Below are 19,239 nucleotides of genomic sequence, written 5' to 3'. Positions count from 1 at the left end.
ATTTGCGTTCTGCAAGGAATAGTTTCTTAGTTGTTTCTCCTTAGTTTCTCCTTTAAAAAAAAAAAAACAAAAAAAACACAAAAAACCCTCACAATGTCCCTTTCACATAATACTGTATCTTTCATCATATATGTATATATACATGCATACAAGCATACATACATACATCTATGTGTGTATATATATATATTTATATATATATCAGCTCTGTCTACATATATATCTGATTGTTGTTTTCATTTAGCCTAAATCAATTTTTCTTGGCACAGAAGCCAGACTTACAGCTACTCAGCTCAGTTCCTCTGTGCAGCCCTCTTAAAAAAAAAGTACCTTTTCAGCTCCAATTTCTCTGTTGTCTAGCACTACTTTAGTTCATGTAAGAATATGCCGTCCAAAGGATACATTCTTGAGTTTGTTTTAAAATCTTTTCAGCTCTGGGGATTTACTGCTATTTATTATTTTATTTTAATAAAACTCCTACAAACTTCAGCTGAGATCATCCCTTCATACAAAATATTGCACAATTGGTTCAATCAGAGATCTCTCTGGAGACAACTCTTGCAAACAACTAATTTAACTTTTTGGTTATAGCTTATCTTCACGACACACAACGATAATCTACATCCTCAGGAGTACTGCTGAAGTACTGCTTCTGAAATGCTTCAAAAGAACATTTATTCATTTCCTAAGATGATCGATATCCTTTCTAAGAGCTCAGTAAATTGCTCTAATAGTCTTCTTATATGGGGATGGAATTTTAACTCTGAGAAAAGTTACAGCATTTACTGACAAGGTCCACCCATTTACCTATCTGAATACCATATTTTAACTTCTTACACTACTGCTTTACAACTGTGACCTATTCTGTCTGAAATGCAATTTATAACCTTCTATCAAAGAAAGTATTCCACTAACTTTCTGTCACCAAGTTCCAGAAGTGCCTAATGTGTCAGTAACACAAAAGGAAATTAGGCATCCTACTTAATCATTTTTGGAATTTCAGATGTTTGACATTAGCACAGATTTATTTCTCAATTCACTGCTCTCTGCTCTCCTTATTAGGTGAAACTTTTGTCTTCAGGCTATTCTTCCCTCAATCCCAAATGATTTTTGTTAACTTCTTTTATATCTTTTTTTATGAAGGAGATTTAGAACTGTCCAAGTTCTCTATACTATTGGCTTCTTCAGAGAAAAAAAACATTTCACACTACAGAGACATCATGCTAGTGAATTTCAAAAAATCTCTCAGAACCACACTGAGCTGGAAAGGATAGACACTTACAACAGCAACAACAACAGCAATAACAAAGAATAGCTTCACCAACAAAATAAACCACAATAGAAAAAAATAGTAAAACAAACAATGAAAGGTTACAGATACTCCAGAGTCCAGTGAAGGCCTAAAGCCAGGTTGAGTTTGGTCACAGCTAGTCTTCTGAAGACAGAATTGGCTCTAATGCAGCAGTGATAAGAGCCACTTAGCTTAGCTTTCAGGTCTCCTACTGTCCTTTATTTAATAGTATTAGATTAATCAAGACCAATGAATAGCTGTCTCCTGAGTCCTCCTGTTTTAATACGTAGCAAAGTTGACTTCCAGTTAGATAACAACCTAACTGTGCCTAGTAAGGTAATTTTTACTTTTCTCTCTATGTATGCAGATATTTCTGCTCCTAGGACATGCCAAACGTATATGGCCAACAGTCGGTAGATAGGTTTAAGCTAGAGAACAATTTCCTTGACTTTAATTAAATATCTTCCTGTCACATGAGAGAGACAGGCAGTCCAGTTGGCTAGAGGGCTTGGAATAAATAGTGAGAAGGTAAATTTCATTTAAGCAATAAGAGAAACATTTTGTTGTAATTATTGCATACTCAAAACTATTCTATATTGAAATTCATGCACTAGAGATCAAACACAGAGTGATACACATCTTCCTCCAATATATTCTTATGAGAAAAATTACCCAGTAAGACACCTACACACAAAGCTACACCTAATGGCATTTTCCCCCAATTCCATTCACTACAGATGACTCCATTAATAAGGCTGTTCATGTAGTTAGCTTATAATAGAAAAGATTTTTTTTCAGCAATACATGCTACAGGCTGAAGGTAGATAAATTAAAAGTTTGAGTTATTGCAGTCAAACTATTTGTATGTGTTTTTCTAGAATACTCTAAAGGATATGGACATTTTTGCTACAAACTTATCGTGCTTATCTTCAGCAACTGGAAAAGTCTGCAAATCCTTCTCAAGCTGTTGGAGTTGCTTTTCCATATGCTTCAGGCTCTTCTCCAGGTTTTCTGCTGAGACTAAAACACAGTACGTTAATTCTGTTAACACCTTAAACAAGAAATACTGTAAAATTTAAAAGTTAAAATATTATCCAAAACAGCATACTACATTTTCAATTCTGAAATAAAAGCAACAACCAAATTACTACACAAGATGAAGAAATTAAAATGCTCAGTTTCCCTCTCTTATGTAGTTGCCTTGCTCTGATTAGAATATTGTTTGAATGTTGCATTTTGATTTATTATTATGGCTAAGGTATAGCACAGTCAGTTTTAAATGACTTGCGACACACATATACCAGTCTCTCTTCTGATTACCTATAGGCAGCTTTGAAGCAACTCCAAGAATCACAAAGCTTTTTTAAACAACAACCATTTAAAACAGAAAATACCAACGTTTCTATGATATATCATGAAGAAAATAAGACCCTCAAAACAAAGAAAACAGGTTATTGAATACTTATGCATGAAACCTAAGACCCAGCTCCCTAATTTGAAAGCACAGTACTCTGTTAAGAAACTACAGAATTTGTAAGAGTCAACGTGCCTTTCATCTGGAAAGAAGTGCAGACACTGAGATGATGTAAAGTGATACAGGGGCTCCAGAGAAAGCAAAGAGCAGAGAGGAAACATCAGGGATCAATAACAGCATGCAGAAAAACTTATTATTACCAAATTTATTACCATAAATAGAGAAATGCAACTTCTATAATTTGAAGGAATGCAGGGAATACTGATGATACAAAACAGAGAGGTGTCGCTGACACACCAGAAGGTTGTGCAGTGACACTTAGACAGTTTAGAGGGTTGGACAGAGAGGAACCTAATGTGGTTCAACAATGGCAAGTCTAGAGTTCTCTGGGGAGGAATAACCACATGCATCAGGACAGGTATGGGGATGACCTGCTCTGAAGGAGATAAGCAGAGAAGGACCTTGGTGTCCTGGCACATAACAGGTTGACCATCAGCCAGCAGTGCGCCCTTGAGGCCAAGACGGCCAATGGTATCCTGGCGTGCACTAAGAAGAGTGTTGCCACCAGGAAAATGGACATGATCCTCCCCCTTTGCCCCATCCTGGTGAGGCCACATCTGGGGTACTGCATCCAGTGCCAGGCTCCCCAGTTCAAGAATGACAGGGAACTACTGAAGAGTCCAGCAGAGGGCTACAAAGATGATTAGGGCTTGGAGCATCTCACAAGGAAAAGCAAGAGATCTTCAGCCTGTAGAAGAGAAGACTGAGGAGGTCTTGACAATGCTTATAAATATCTAAGGGTGACAGAACAAGGATTAGTGGGCACAAACTGCAACATGAGAATTTCCAAATGAATATGGGACAGAACTTCTTTACTGTGAGAGTGACACAGCACTGGAACAGGCTGCCCAATGAGGTTATGGAGTTTCCTTCTTTGGAAATATTAAAGACCTGCCTGTATGCTTTCGTGTGTAATCCACCATAGCAAACCTTCTTAGCAGAGGGGTTGGACTAGAATTACTCTAGAGGTCCCTTCCAACTTCTACAGTTCTGTAAATCTGTGACACATTTTTTTAAATTTATTTTTTCTTTAATCAACAATTCCATTCAATATATATTCTTCCTATAAATATAAAGATACCTTCATCTACAAAATCCCTGGATAAAATTTCTGGCTCTATGATGTCAATAGGATCGGTAACGGATCCATGATTTTCTTCTGCATAGAGATACGTTACAAAAAATATGAGATGCACTCACTAAACACATCTTTCTCTCACAAAATTCTTACAAGAATCTCCAAATGACTGGATTAAAATGTTGCTTAGCAACTACAACTCCATTCATAACAGAAAGGTTAACACAAGTATAAAATGATCAATGGTAACCGTGAAAATGTTAATGCAGTGTAAAAAAAAGTAATTTCTATAGAATCACTGTTTCTAAAAAGTATTAGGGGATATAACTACATGTTCATATTATAATTTATAACTCAATTCAGTCTATAACCATAATTTTAAAAACCCTTTGTTTACTCAAAATCACAGTTTTCCAACGTCATGTCAGGCTTGGCAGATTTTCATTGAGTGGTTTGGCAAACTCTAATCATCACTAGGTAGGTCATTTAGCTTTAGCGGTTAAGAAAATGCTTTGTTAGAGAAGTAGAGTTAAAATTAGAAGTTGACAGTGCTTACTCAAGATGTGCTTTAAGACTTCATAGGTTTCAGAATCAATATTGATCTTAATATTAAGTCATACCTCTGATGGCTTAAGAAGCATTTGAAGGTAGGTGCACACAAATTTAAGAAAATTGAACCAAAAATTAATTTATTTAGAAAGCTATTAGGAAATATATTATATATACCTTGTGTTTAATATTAATTACCAAGTTCAGTATCACTCTTTACAGCGTAGTTTGTCGAGTCTTAAATGTGCATAAAATTACAATACTTACAAAATGTCAGAATGATCAGAGACAGAAAGCATACAAGTTCAAAAAGAAAAAAATGTAGGCAGCAGCTTAGAAAAAACTACTTGCTTTTTGCCAGATTTTAAAATAATAACAATAATAACAACAACAACAACAATAATAATAATAATAATAAAAAAAAATTAGTGCCTAGAGCTGATTTGCAAGCCACATTAAAACACAGTGGCTAAGCACTGAAATTCTCTAATTCTTGCTTTCAGCTGAGCCTTTAAAAAAGAAAATCAGTTACTTCTGGGTATTTTTTGACCTTGAACAGTAATGTATTCGATCAGGAATCTTCATATGTCTGTCTTTCTTCTGTTTTTTTCTTCTCTGTAATTGTCTTAGGTTGTTACTGAGTATGAAATTTCAACATTTCTATCAATTCAGCAACACACATCTAGTAGATATATTTTCCTTTAAGACTATATTTCTGTAAACAGTCTCAAACAGAAACTTAATCACAATATATTGGTATTGTTTTTGAATTACTGTTTAGCAACATTCAATTTAGTGAGAAGATATGAAAAATCAAAACCGCGAATCTAAGCAGCTCTTCTAAAGATAAACTGAAGTATCTAACAACATTTGACCATGCTCCTCTAGAAAATATGGCAGAAAGTCTAGAGTGTAACAGAATGGCAGAAGAGGAAAAAAAAACAACTACTACCTTTCACTTCTAATCCTGTGGAGATTTAAATGTAAATCCAAGCCAAACTGAAGTGAATAACTCATGGTAATTTTGAATTCAAGTGAAGGAATGGAGTTTTCCTTGTTAGTGAGCTCACAAAACCAAGTTGTCCATAGAAATACAATCTATACATGCCTGAAAACTAGATCAGTTATACACTCCATGTTTCCTTATCCTGGCTTAAAAACGACTCCTTATATCCTTCTAGGCAGTACTTATACTTACTCCCTTCTCAGGGTAAAAACATCTTTGTTCTTGAATTTTCCTCTTTATTCAAACCTTTTAGGCTATTCCAGAAGCCTCTCCAGCTGCATCTGTTTTAAAATCTCTCTACATAATATTTCAAGTGATGGTTTGCCAGTCCTTTTAGTGTTTGCATTAATATTAGTACTAGAAATACTTTATCTGATTATCTTCAGATAAAATAAAATAAAATAAAATCTTTCCTGACCAGAGCTCTTACTGCAGTATCAAGATACATGATCTTGTACTTCATACTATCGATTTTCATTTCTTTTACTCTACACCCTCAGTATTATTCAGTGATGACAATCTAATCCCACTCTCCACTGACAATGCTGGCTAAGTTTTTGTCACGTACTTTTGTTGGTTCAATAGCACAAATTTATTTTGTTGCCATATTCCATTTGGGCTGCATTTTACACTTCCTTCACTTTTTATTCTAGTGAACAACTTCTCATTTTATATTATATCAAATGCCTTCCTAAAGTCAACATAGATTTCACGTGTCAAAAAGAAAAAAAAGATAAATTAATATTCACAGCCAGCAGATTAGTCTGCTGCCAGTAAATTCATTTTCATTTTGTGCCATTGTCATTAACCTCTATGTTTAATTATTCCTTCCTCTAGAACTTTCACATCATTTAGGCTAGAAGAAGAGATGTGTAATTGCCCCAGATCAGTCTTTTCTGCTCAGTATCCTAAATGTTCTGTAATCACACAACACGACTGTAGCAACTGAAAAGCCTGATAAAAATCATATTTATCAAACCTTTAGTTCCGTATCTTGGTTACATTAGAATGCAGTAATGGAAATTGGTAATTACAAATACAAGGAACTCTGATTTTCTTTAAAAAAAAAAACCTCCATGGAGACCCTCTCTCCTCCCTCATTTCCAGATCATTATTCTTGCTTTGAACTAAAGCCATATTTCTTTTAGTTTTGTACCTATACCTCTTTCAACACTAACCCTAGAAATAATTCTCTAAAGTGATGCTCTACTAGTTGTGTTCTCCCCCATTTATATTGCTGTAAGACTTCAGTTACTTTTTGCAATAGATACATACTGCCCAACGTCTACGACAGTTTTCCTGGATAGCTGCCATCTCTGTACCAAGAGAATCTTCATCTTGCCTATAGGTATTTAGCTTTCTTTGTGCTATTCTGGCCACTACATTCTGAAGGAGAGAGAGTGACAATGACATCCTGATCTCTAGCCTCATGTAGAAAACTATATCCCACAAAAAAAAAGAGATTCTGACAATATACCGTTGCTTTCTGTTTGATCTTCATGAATACTGGATAGCGAATAAAGTCTACTGAATGACTCTCTAAAACTCTCCTCATATTATTGATGTAATATTTAAACATCACAACATGCTTGTTGAATGATGAAAATACAGCTTCAAAGAAAGCAAAATAAAACAATGAAATCTTTGACTGTCAGATGGGTTAGAGCCAGAAAAGTAGTATGAAATGCAAAGACAAAATGTTAGGAGGTTTCTGTAAACACTAGCAGAGTCTGAGATACCCATTCCATCAATAAAATGTAGTTGGATATCCTCAGTGTCACAGCAGAGTAAAAATATAATATGTGTGTCTTATGGTTCCCAAAATGACCTTTTCTTTTGTCTTCTGCAGCCTATTCCTGTGTTTCTTGCCTTTTCTTGTTTTAATAAGGCACTACATGCTACACTTTTTTTTTTTTTTTTTCCCCAAAGCCCTGACAATGCCATTGCCTCTCAAGCCCTAGGACGTTTTCTACTGTAGACAAAGCAGCCCCCAGCTGCAAACATGAAAGCAAAAGCTCTCTAAGCAGGATTTAATTAATTTTCCCATATTTTGAATTCAAATATGAGCACACTAATATAGCATAACTGTAAACAGTACTTGAGAAGTTTTGCATCCAGCTTTCCATTAATAATGTTACCAGGATCACTAGGAATTGAGCTCAGACCTTAGCTCAGCCCTAACTACACAGGAGCCCTGGTCTGTTATTTTTAGAACTCCGTGTAAAATGAAGGCTGACTCCATGTTTCTTTTTATGATATACAGTTTGAGCTCAGAACATGAAAAAATGGGCAAAAGTTGAAAACAGACACCCTCAAATGATGAATAATTGGCCATCAGTGAATTCTTTATCTTTGGATTGCTACTGAAAGAAAGAAGCAGCTGCTAACCAAGGGGAAAAAATGACCAAGCAACAAGATATGCCACCTGCCACAGCACAGGAAAATAATATCCCCATGTTGCAGAGTACACATGATAGTGTTAGAAGGAGAGAAAGAAGTCATCTGCATCAGTTGTGGTTTCCCTGACTGAAGAGGTCTTGAGCCTCAACACTTTGGCCCTTAGGGACCAAGACCATGAAGTATGACTGTGCTGACTGCAGGGTAGTATACATTCACAGCTAATTTAGGACATGATTGTTAATAACCAGCTGCTTTGAACATACAGTAATATTGATTTATGATTATTAAGAATGAACTATTAGCATGAAAAGTTAATGAATATCAGTCCAGTATAGTTTTAAAGTTAAAACCAGACCAAATATATCATTTTAAACATTTCATCACCACACTTCAGATATACAAGTAAAGACACACACACATATGAATAAAAGCTCTTGCAATACTTCTCTACTCATTAAGCTTTCTCATCTTCAAGAGTCTACATATATCCATTATTTATTCAGCTTTTCGATTCCACTATGCTTTATACTACTTTAATGTTCCTCTTGTAAATTATTTCTGCATTGCTCATTTAATGTTTTTGTTTTCTGCAGATACCTATGTTTTTCCCAATAATATAAACAAATAACATTCCATTTGTTTTAACCACATATGAATAAATAAATAAATAAATAAATAAAAGATAAGGTGGTTAACCTGTTACTTAAAAGCATTGTTCAAAGAAAAGCTCTCAACAGATGAATATTCCGAATCTGACTTCCCTTAACTTACAGATTTTCAACCTGCAGAACAGTGGAATTACCTGTTGATTTTTGTGACTGAATATAATAGGCTATGGATCAAATCATGAAGTTTATGCTATTTTCTGAAAGCACAAAAAAAAACATCCAACAAACAACAGTCTTGGCTACCTGAAAAGGCACCCTTGAATGTTCTACTTCAAACAAGACTAAGCAAAATACCAAATAATGCATAACTGTCATGGTCTTGTAATTTTTGCTATTGGTATTCCACATCATAAGATCATGTGAAGCACAGAAAAGAACTACACATCCCAGAGGATCTCATGGTCAGAGAGGGAAACACATCACAGAAGTAACGCTCACTCTCTCTCTCACTGCCTGGCAGCTGCTGTGGTTGTGCTTCCAAGCCATGGCAACTTCAGTTTCAAAGTAGGCTTCTCAGTCTTTGGAAAACCTCTCTCTCTTTCTTATTTTACTTGATTTATTAGCCTCAATTTCAATTAGATTGTATTACATTGTGTTATCTTGTATTCCAATATCATAGTTAGTAAAATAAGTTTTCCTCCTTAGATCGTTGCTGCTGCTCTGTTTGTTTCCTTGAGCCCAGCTCCCATCTCCCCCTACCCCTTTCCCTTTTTCCCTTCTCATTTGTCAGGCCCCTGCTGCCACCCCTGTCACAGACATAGATTGATCTAGATAACTCTGTGACAATAACAGAAAGAGTATTAGCTCACTCTACTGAGAAATTTTTGATAAACTTTTAGAAAATCTGTAATAGAAAAAAACATTCTTCTTGACAAATGAATTGCGGATAGCACATATACTGATATTGTTCTCTCGTGCTGTTTTAATGTTTTTAGATGTTGGAGGTGATGTTCTGTTTTTTAAGGAATATATATTAAACTTCACTTGATATCTTTTTGCCAGAGAAGGAGATCGGGGAAAGAGAAAAAGTAAATGCCAGACAAAAGCAGTGATTAACAAAATTACTAAATGGCCATGGATAAAAGGTACCTCTAGGGTCCTTTTGGTCCAACCTCCCTTCTCAGCCAGGGATACCCAGAGCCACTTATCCAGGAAGCTTTGAAGATCTCCAAAAAGATCCCACACCTCTGGGCCATCTAAGCCAGTGCTCCATCACCCAGACAACAAAGAGGAGCCTCCTGGTGTTCAGAGGGAAGCTCCTATACTGTTGTGTTAGCTGTTTGTGCTAGCTGCCTCTTGTCCTGGCACGGGCAACCACTGAAAATTGCCTGGTTTTGTCTTGGATCTTCCTTTTAGGTATTTATGTACGCTGATGAGATGACCTGAGCCTCCTCTTCTCCAGGCTGAACAGTTTTCAGCTCTCTGAGTCCCTCCTCACAGAAAAGGTGAGGCCTTTCAGCACCTTCATGTTCCACTGCCCAGGCCTCCCTTTTACTGGGCAGAGGTGGACAGAACTGGACGCAATAATCCAGGTGTACACTGAGTATATGAAGCGATACCAACAGCATTGTCTTAAGTATCATTTCAAAGCGTACTACTTTTGGCTGGAGAATAAAGTTACTTTTTTTCATAGCAGCTGGTAAGGTGATGTGAATTTATGAGGAAAACAGTTTGGTAGCACACCAATATTTTAGTTGTTGCTGAGCAGCACACACGATCATGCCACCTTCGTTTCTCAGTCATGCCACCAGTGGGCTGGGAGTGGGCAGGAAGATGGGAGGGCACACAGCCAAGACAGCTGACTCAAACTGACCAGAGGGATATTCCATACTACATAGAGTTGTGCTTAGCAATAAAAGTTGGGGAGAAAGAAGCATAAGGGGAAAGATTTGGAGTTATGGCATTTATCTTCCCAAGTGCTAAGTGTGATGAGCTTTCCTAGACATAACTGAACGTCCGCCTGAGAATGGTAAGTGGATAATGAAGTCCATGTTTTGCTTTACATAGTAAACTGTCTATCACAATCCATAAGTTTTCTCATCCAGATTCTATTCTCCATCACCATCTTCAGTTCCGGTAAGAGAGGGACTGGCTGTGTGATTGCTACCTAGCTGCCTAATGGTGTAAGCTACAAAACAAGAAATTACAGAAAAAAAAAATACTATTAAATACACTACTAGTGTTAAAAAAAACAAAACAAAACAAAAAACAAAAACAACCAAAAAAAAACCCCTGTGTGAAAATGTTAAGTCTCAAAATAATTCGAAATGTTTGTATTAACAAAAGCGTACGTATTACACGCATACCTATTAAAAACAGATCAAGCAGTGAACACATCTTAAGTATCTTCCCCAGAAAAATCTGACTAGAAAAATTCTTGCTCTTCATTCAGATTGAATGCTTGTGTGTTAATCAGCATTTTCTCAATTTTTTTTTTTCCTTCCTCAGTGAACATTTGAGTAACATTTAATTAAACACAATTCTTATCTGGCAAGTTAACAAATTTAAAAATATATTACTTTTTTTTCTTCAAAATATATCAAATTTATAGTTTGGTACTTTGTTTTAAAAATAATGGGAAAAAAAGTGAAATTAATTATCAGTTAAAAACAATGAATAAAGTCTCAAAAATGAGAAAATGGATAAGTTAATTGTAGAGGAAAGAGAACCTGCAGTTTTATATTGTTATTTGATGTGAAAGGAATACCCCTATGCAAATTAGAGTCAAGCAAGTAAAACAGCAGCGTGGGTAGATGCAATATAAATCTTCAGAATACCATAAAATAAGAAATTAGCAAAGTGTACTAAATTACAAAAATATTTCTTGTCTGAAATACTAATAGAAAAGCAAGAAAGTCATTATGGTCAAAAGAAGAGGCAGCTTTAATTATATAAATCTTCAGAAACTGTCATATCAGTATGCTCATTAGCTACAATGAAAGTTGCTCCTGCTGATCTAAGAGTACTTAGAAAACAGGATTTGTTATACTTCAAAGCAAAAAGGTATCTTTAATTCATGTACTGTAGTAGGGAATTAAGCCTACTTCTCGTATTACAGAAGTAGAAACTAAAACTTTAGTATGTAATGGGGGAAAAAAAAAACAACAATAAATTAAATACCCTAAAGTAAATTATAATTGCACAGGTAACCTCTCTTGCTGTTTGCCTGGGAAAGATATATTTTAAAAAATTAAAATACATTTTTCTAAAGGAATAAGTAATTTGCATATTTTAAGTGTTTTATCATTTATATAGTACCATAACCTAGAAATTGCTAGTGAACAGAGAAACTTTCATGAGTGAAATGCCAATTGGTGACTGCCTTGGCCACAGTGACCATGAAGTGGTCAAATTTAAAATCTTTGGTGATAAGAAGAAAACTGACACCCAAACCTCACCTCTGTATATGAGGAGAACAGATTTCAGGCTGCTCACGGAACTAGGAAGCATTGGGGTATGTCTGTGCTGGTAACTTTTAAGTACCACCTCCTGATTGCACAGAAACAGTCAATTCCAAAATGTCACAAGTCAAGCAGCTGGGACAGAAGGCCAGCCTGGCTGAAAAGGGATCTTATTCTAGAGCTTAGGTGGAAAAAAGTTGTATGGCAACTGGAAGCATTTTCAGGTGACATGGGAAGACTACAGCAGTGATGTTCACCTTTGAAGGGAAAAAATCCATGTAGCCAATACTCAGAGTTGACGCTGGCCAATAGTGTGGTGGACATTAAAATGTGTTGTTTTTATTTTTCAAATACATTAACAGCAAAAGGAGGGCCAGAGAAAACACTGATTCGTTAGTTGAGAACAGTCACCTTACAAAGCAGAGACATTTAATGTCAAATTTGCCGACGCCTTCACCACTGATGATAGGCACTGGCACTCCAGGTGCCCTGATTTGAAGGACTGTGATTGCGATAATGAACAATTCCAAGCCAATCCTGACCTTGTGTGAGATTTGCTGCTTCACCCACAAGCATATATGTTCATAGGATCAAAGGGGATTCATCCCAAAGTACTCAAAAGAATTGCCTTATGTCACCTCTCTCAGTAATTTTTCAGTGGTCTTGGGAATCTGGAGAGGTTCCAGTTGACAGGAAGCTGGCAAATGTTGTCTCATTGTAAGGAAGAGCAAGAAAGATGACACGGGCAACTATGGACCTGTCAGTCTCACTACAGTGCTTGGTAAAATTATGGAGAAAATGATGGTGGGAGTTATGGAAAAACAACTGAAGGACAATTCTGTCATTGGTCACAGACAACACAAGTTCCTGAGGGGAAGGCCTGTTGAACTAACTTAATTTCCTTTTATGACAAGGTCATCTCTCCTTGTGCACAAAAAGTACATAAAACACTTCCTTAAGACATTCACTGTGCAAAAGTTAGTTTATATTAAGTCAAATTTCTTCATAAAAATATACTTCTGCAAAAGTACTAAAAGGATTTTAAAATACATGAGCTGTGGTCTTTAGATTCTGCTTGATTATCTGAAATTCCAGTGCAGGAGGAGTCTTCAATATAGAACAGAATATTACAGGTTATGAAACCAGTAAATAAATGCTGATTTGCCAAAGGCGTTCTAAGTTGTTGTCTTTTTCACACAGTATAAGTGCAATGCAAAATAATACACTGAATAAAATTCAGTGCATTAACTTGAAAACATGATCATTGATTTTCACCCAACAACATTCTGAGTGAGATAAAAATTTGTCTAATCAATAATGAATACCTAAAAAAGAATAGAAAATCTGGACTAATTGGTAATTTTACTGAATGCACTTTGAATGGTCAGTATTCTATTTCTCTTAAGCTCTAGATAAGACAAACAGCAGCTTATGTAAGATGACCATTTCACTGAAATAATGGTCTGTATAAGTTAAATTTTAGTTATTCTTGCTGATACAGTACATTCAAGCACAATCAAGTCAATAGCGTATGATTAACGAAAAATCAGTTGCCAGTTAACAGAGAGTTCTATGAAAATAAGGCATAAAATAACAAATACATTCAAAGAAGAAATACCTTCTATTAGCAACACAAAAAGTTAGATGAGGGGCTTGGAGCATCTGACTGACATTTAAAAATAGCTGAACTTCTAAGTGTTTATAATACACTAACGGTAATTGGAACTCTAAGAACTGTGATAACAGAAACCAAACTCAATGTGGATGACCATAATCACAAGATCTCTCTATCATGAACAGTTTTTGCAAAGCTATCATCTCTTTCTTGGAGACTGAATGAGGCATAAGAGTGATTCTGAATAAAGCAATACAGATAAACACTGATATTCTCCAAAGTGACATAAACTAGAAAATGATGAACTGGGACAGCTCATCCAATCTTCTTCCTGCAAGAGTATGACAGTGCTGAGGTGGCATCAATTTCAAACTCCATGCTTAGTCAATTTAAATTATTTAAGCTGTGACATAATATGCAGAAGGAACTATTAATTAAGAACTTAAAAGTAAAAAATATGCTGCTGCTGTATTGAGATTTACCACATTCTATGCTTCATTACGAAGCAGTAAAAAGAGGAATTTATTTTTCTAGACTTTCAAGACTACTGTTGTATGAGGAATATACAGGCATGGAATACAAAATTGTTCAAATCCATGTTTAGAAAAAAAGATGGAACTATGGTATGATAGCCTTTCTGCATTTCTAAGCAAAAGGACACACAGTAATCATGGAACCACAATGCCTTGGGTTGGAATTGACATCAGAGCTCTTCTAGTTCCAAATCCCAATGCTTTGGGCAAGGTTGTCAACCACAAAATCAGACTTAAATATGAATGTGATTTAACATCTTTTAACAGAAAAGAAGTTCTAGAAGAAATCTCTTTTGGAAACTGAATCTAAAGGATATGTTAGAAGAAGTGTAATGGGAAATCAAGGATGGAATGATATACTCTGTTCAAGAACACTTGCACATGCAAAAATTACTGATCAGTGATTAAGACCAATAATGTGTTTCTTTTAAAATAATATTAGAATAAAACAAGCATCATCTCATAGAAAAATAAAGTACTGCAATGCACTCAGAATTAGTTATACAAACCTTTACTAGCTTTATCCAAATGCTGAAAATCCTCAACAAAATTCAGGACATCTTGATATTTTTCTTCACACACTTCTACAAGAAAATGGAGCAGTGTCGTTTTTTGATCTGCTGACTTTGTGTCTTTCAGCTAGGCAGGAAAAAAAAAAAAAAGTGTCAAAACATTGAGGGCAAGATTGCCTTTGAACATTTTAGTAATTAATATATATCAGTAATTGTGAATCAGAAAAAAAGTAAGAACAAGCTGTTGAACTGGAACAGTTGTTAGAGAAAACGTGAAGTAATTGACTTTTATTTCCATCCTTGATTATTTTTTTCTATGAAATATTTGAGCTAATTCCTAAGAAATAGTATATGTTTCTCTTTTTAAATTTATTTATTTAAGCAATGTATCAATGTCTGAAATCATTATCAGAATTATGGTAGCGTAAACAAACAATTCTGAGCTAAATCTGCAAAATTTATCAACAAATTATGTAAATATCCACTCCATGGGATGATTCTTCACCCATGATGCTAGCTCTGGCTTAACAACATGTATGTGTAAGCTACAATCTCAATCTGCACAAGTCCTAGTTCACTTCACAGACCTGAATGTTCAAAAAATTACACTTCCAAAATCTTTAAGCATAAAATTTTCCATCTGAATCATTTGTACATACAAAGTGATTTCAAGCCTGATCAGTTTAGAACTTGTATCTGTGTATGTAAAAAGTCTAACAGTTGACAATAAGCAAGTATTTAGCTATACGTTTCTGCTGTAGCCATCTGATTGTCTTGATATAGAATCAGAAAATCAGATAAATGTGTACTGTTCTCTTTTCCCATACTGTCAAACTGAAACAGAGAATTCTGAGTGCTGCTTAATGATCAAGTCAGCATTTCATACCTTTCTGTTAAAAGTCATCAATTATTTTCTAACATCAAGATGATAGAAACTTAATAAATCTGATGAGCTATGTGCCTCCATTATGTCTTTATTTTGCCTTTACACAAACTTGTTAGTAATAATGTGAGATGGAATTTTCAATATATATATATTTATATATATTTTATATATATCTAAACAACCAAAAAAATTAGGGTCACTACTGCACGGTGTAATAAAAGAAGTTAATTCTACTGTATTGGGATTCTCAGTGATAAATATCTCAGTTGTTGGAACATTACACAATTTCTACAATGCTTAAAATATATTTAGTTAAGAAAAGTTAGTTTAAAAAATAAACTGGGTTTATAAACATGCATTTATTTTCAACATACCAGTATTTAACAAACTACTATTAGCACACCAACATCATATCTCTCTTCTAAGTAGATGTAGCAGACCTATTTACATTTCAATTCTTCATGATGCAGGAAGAAGTCAAGATATGGGTTTATCTTCTGCAAAGCAGATAATTCATTGAATTTCTCATGCACAGTCAAAAAAGCCAACAGCAATGATACTGTGAAACCCTACTGAAAAATGCTGAGCAGAACACTAAGCAGTCTGAAATTGAAAACCTCATTGTTTTTCAGTCAAGAAGTAGTGGTTTGGGTAGGATCACCTTTCGATTTAACACTCGTTTTTTGTAACAACTGAATCGCTTTATTATTCTCAGAACAGAAGGGATTATGCATTAACTAAGAAGAACACACTACTCAGAAAACTACAAAAATCACACATACATACTTCTACCTCTGTGTTTCAAGACACTATAATGGCTTATAGCTTTATATCTAATTCACTAATAGTCTATTAGTAGCAATCAGTATTTTTCCTGAGCAGATTAGATGCCTACTGACATCCATTTCAACCTGAATTATTCCACAATTCTAAGAAACCCAATTCCTAACAAGTTAACTACATAGATTGCTCCAAAAACGAATTCCACCTATTTATGCTCATAGAAAATACAACAGATACAAAGAGACCAATAACCCTAATTGTTAGAGTATATTCTAAGCCCCAGAACATGATTTGTCTGCACAGCCACTACCATTAGCTACATATATTCACTAGTGATGAACAAAAGCTTGCATACCATGCCTGTAAATATCTGCATGGCCATCTGGATTGCGGATTTTTTTTCCACATAGCTGTTGCCACTGTTGAAATACACCACAAACTGTCTCACTGTGCTAACACACACTGTTCAGTCTCCATAACAATATGAAGATAGTTATTAAAAGCATTTTGCAAAGCAGAAGAAATTTGAAAAGAATGATCTTGGATAAATAATTAAAGATCTAGTTGATAAAAACAGTTTGAACTGCTGTACATAGGAAAAACTGACTTTAGGTCGAAGCTTACCCTACAGCGCTCTGGTATTAAATGCAGTGGACAAGCAAGTTACATTTGCAAGTCTGTACGTTATCTAGCTTTACAGGAGGTTACACTACACTGTTGGAGGGGAAAAGATCTGAAAATATGTTGATTATTGAGAACCTAGAGCATGAGTTAAAATCTTTTGGCTAAACTAAGATGCACTGAGTGAAGAGGAATTGTCTTGGTCTACATACAGTATATATATATTTATTTATATATATATATGAGGGAGCTCCAAAAGTAATGCCTCCTACGTTATGTTGACCCACAATATTGAAAGTGGATGTTGGTGGCATAGCAGTAGAGGTCAAACCTCTAATTTTTGTTGATTTTTGTGAAATGGGTAATGGTGGTGGTGGGGAAAAAAAACCTATAACTAACTATAGCACAAAATAAGGCTTAGTCAATTGGGCCTAGAATTGTTTTTAAGTTAACACTCAGGAAAGAATAGATGTCTTCTTGAATTACATCGTCACTCTTTTAACTTTTACATAAGGAAAATCAGAAACAGCAGGAAACTACTGAAACTGAGCAACAATAATAGGAAAACAGATAAGGAAAAATGTTATAAGAAAAACATAATTATCTCATAACAGATTAAAATCTGACAGTCTTAGAAGTGTTCAGACATGTAAATTTACAGTACAACCAGGATCACATTGATACAGTCCTCTCATAGCCTTAGTTTGTTTTGTTTTTTATTATGATTTCCTCAATATGAAATATTCTGAAAGTTTAAATGCAAGCCAGTCACAAGATGACTGTACATAAATAAGGTCTGTATTTTTCAAATCATCATCCAGTGCTTAGAATTAAGAAGAAATAATAAATAAAAACAAATAATTAACTTCAGGGAAAATATCAAAAGAAGGTATTTAGGAAGTGCAATGAAAACAAATAAAGAAGTGAATGTAATACTCAGTGTGGACATTTCAAAACTCACTTTACAGAGAGAGCTGAGATTATATCCAAAGGTCTGCGCATTCCGAGAACCTGCATTCATGTAGTTTCCCATTAACAGTACTAGTTCCAGCAGCTTGCTGAAGCTTTTACTCTTTTTTATCTCTTCACAAGCAGCACTGACAGCCATGATGTCAGGTTTGATGTTGTTCACCTGCTCTTCAAACTGAAGCTTAAAAAGAATAGCACTGAGCCGTGGCCGTAGTCTCTTCACGTTGCTCATCTGATTGAAAAGAAAATAGGAGATTTCCTTTAAAATTCATGCTACACTGTACAAATGCATACAATCTGAAATGATTTATTGGTGTGACAGGCTTGAAGAAGCAATATATCTGCTATAACTGATAGCAAATGAACGAATGAATGAGAGACACTTGGGTAAGCAACTGAAATCCCATCTTGTGGTTAATGTGAGCTGCCCCCATCCTTTCCCAATAACTAGTATGTGTAAGCAATAAATGATAAAGTGTCATCATATATCATATCTGTCAACTCATATACCAAATTCTATAAAACTAATCCAAGTTTATGACCCAGTAGTTGCAAAGTAATAAAAGTAGTTCACAAATTCTGTATAACTCAGGATGTACCAAAACAAGGCAAATCACATTTTCTGTTGCAAATATTTAAAAGCTGATTTCAATAAAAGCTTAATCTAAATTTGTAGAAAAACAACAGTTCTGAAAAATCCCAGCTATGAAACACTTAATATAATATGCATTACTATATGCTAGTATTTGTACTTCTCTATAGTCCTAGACTTTATACAGTTAAATTAGGCGAAGCAGAATGCTCCTAGGAAAAGAGTAACTTCTTTAGATCATATGCAAAAGACTTCCTCTATGCTTTACTAGTCAGGGATTTTCAACAGAAGTTTCAGTCTTCCTATATGACTTTGGTCCCTGAATTCCTACCCTAGAGATACTATACACATTTTTTCCCTGTATCCAAACAAGACTGAATTTTATTATTACTTTAAATCAAAGAACATGGAATGTATTCAATAAATTAAATCTCCCTAGCTTTCAGTGTACTTCACAGGCCTTTTATCCCCACCAGGCACTACATATACCTTGATTTTTTCCATCTTTCACAGCATAAATCATGTTTTGTCTCCTTGCTCTTCGGTTCTGAATGCATGGAAGAAACACTAGTGTCAAGTGCCTCCATGAGTGTCTTCCCTCATTTTTTCCTAGCCCTGCTTTCCCACCAATACAACAAATTAAGACCTTCTTCCTGATAGTCATATTCTCCTTTTCTAAAGGCAAAGTTGCAGTCAGTAATGCCTTAACAATACCTGAAATCCTAAATTAGTAGATTATGTACAGGTTTTTTTCGATGTTGTTGTTGACTGCTATTCAGTCTGGACACAGAGAGGCTCTTT

General features: G+C 35.1%; 1 protein-coding gene across 2 annotated transcripts in view; it reads right to left on the bottom strand.

Annotated features, from left to right (window-relative positions):
* Positions 1 to 19,239, bottom strand: part of DIAPH3 (diaphanous related formin 3) — a 211,247-nt gene that overhangs the window by 81,360 nt on the left and 110,648 nt on the right. For both annotated transcript variants that reach the window (XM_015851688.2, XM_015851687.2), the window contains 3 exons: positions 17,839 to 18,078; positions 14,585 to 14,714; positions 2,187 to 2,311 (listed from right to left, as the gene is read on the bottom strand). In XM_015851688.2, the coding sequence (XP_015707174.1) occupies positions 2,187 to 2,311; positions 14,585 to 14,714; positions 17,839 to 18,078 (495 nt within the window). The remainder of the gene's footprint in view (positions 1 to 2,186; positions 2,312 to 14,584; positions 14,715 to 17,838; positions 18,079 to 19,239) is intronic.

Source organism: Coturnix japonica, chromosome 1, assembly GCF_001577835.2.
Source record: "Coturnix japonica isolate 7356 chromosome 1, Coturnix japonica 2.1, whole genome shotgun sequence".
In the NCBI taxonomy this organism is placed as follows: Eukaryota; Metazoa; Chordata; class Aves; order Galliformes; family Phasianidae; genus Coturnix; species Coturnix japonica.
The sequence above is the reverse complement of the archived record's forward strand: the minus strand, read 5'-3'. Positions and strand labels throughout refer to the sequence as shown.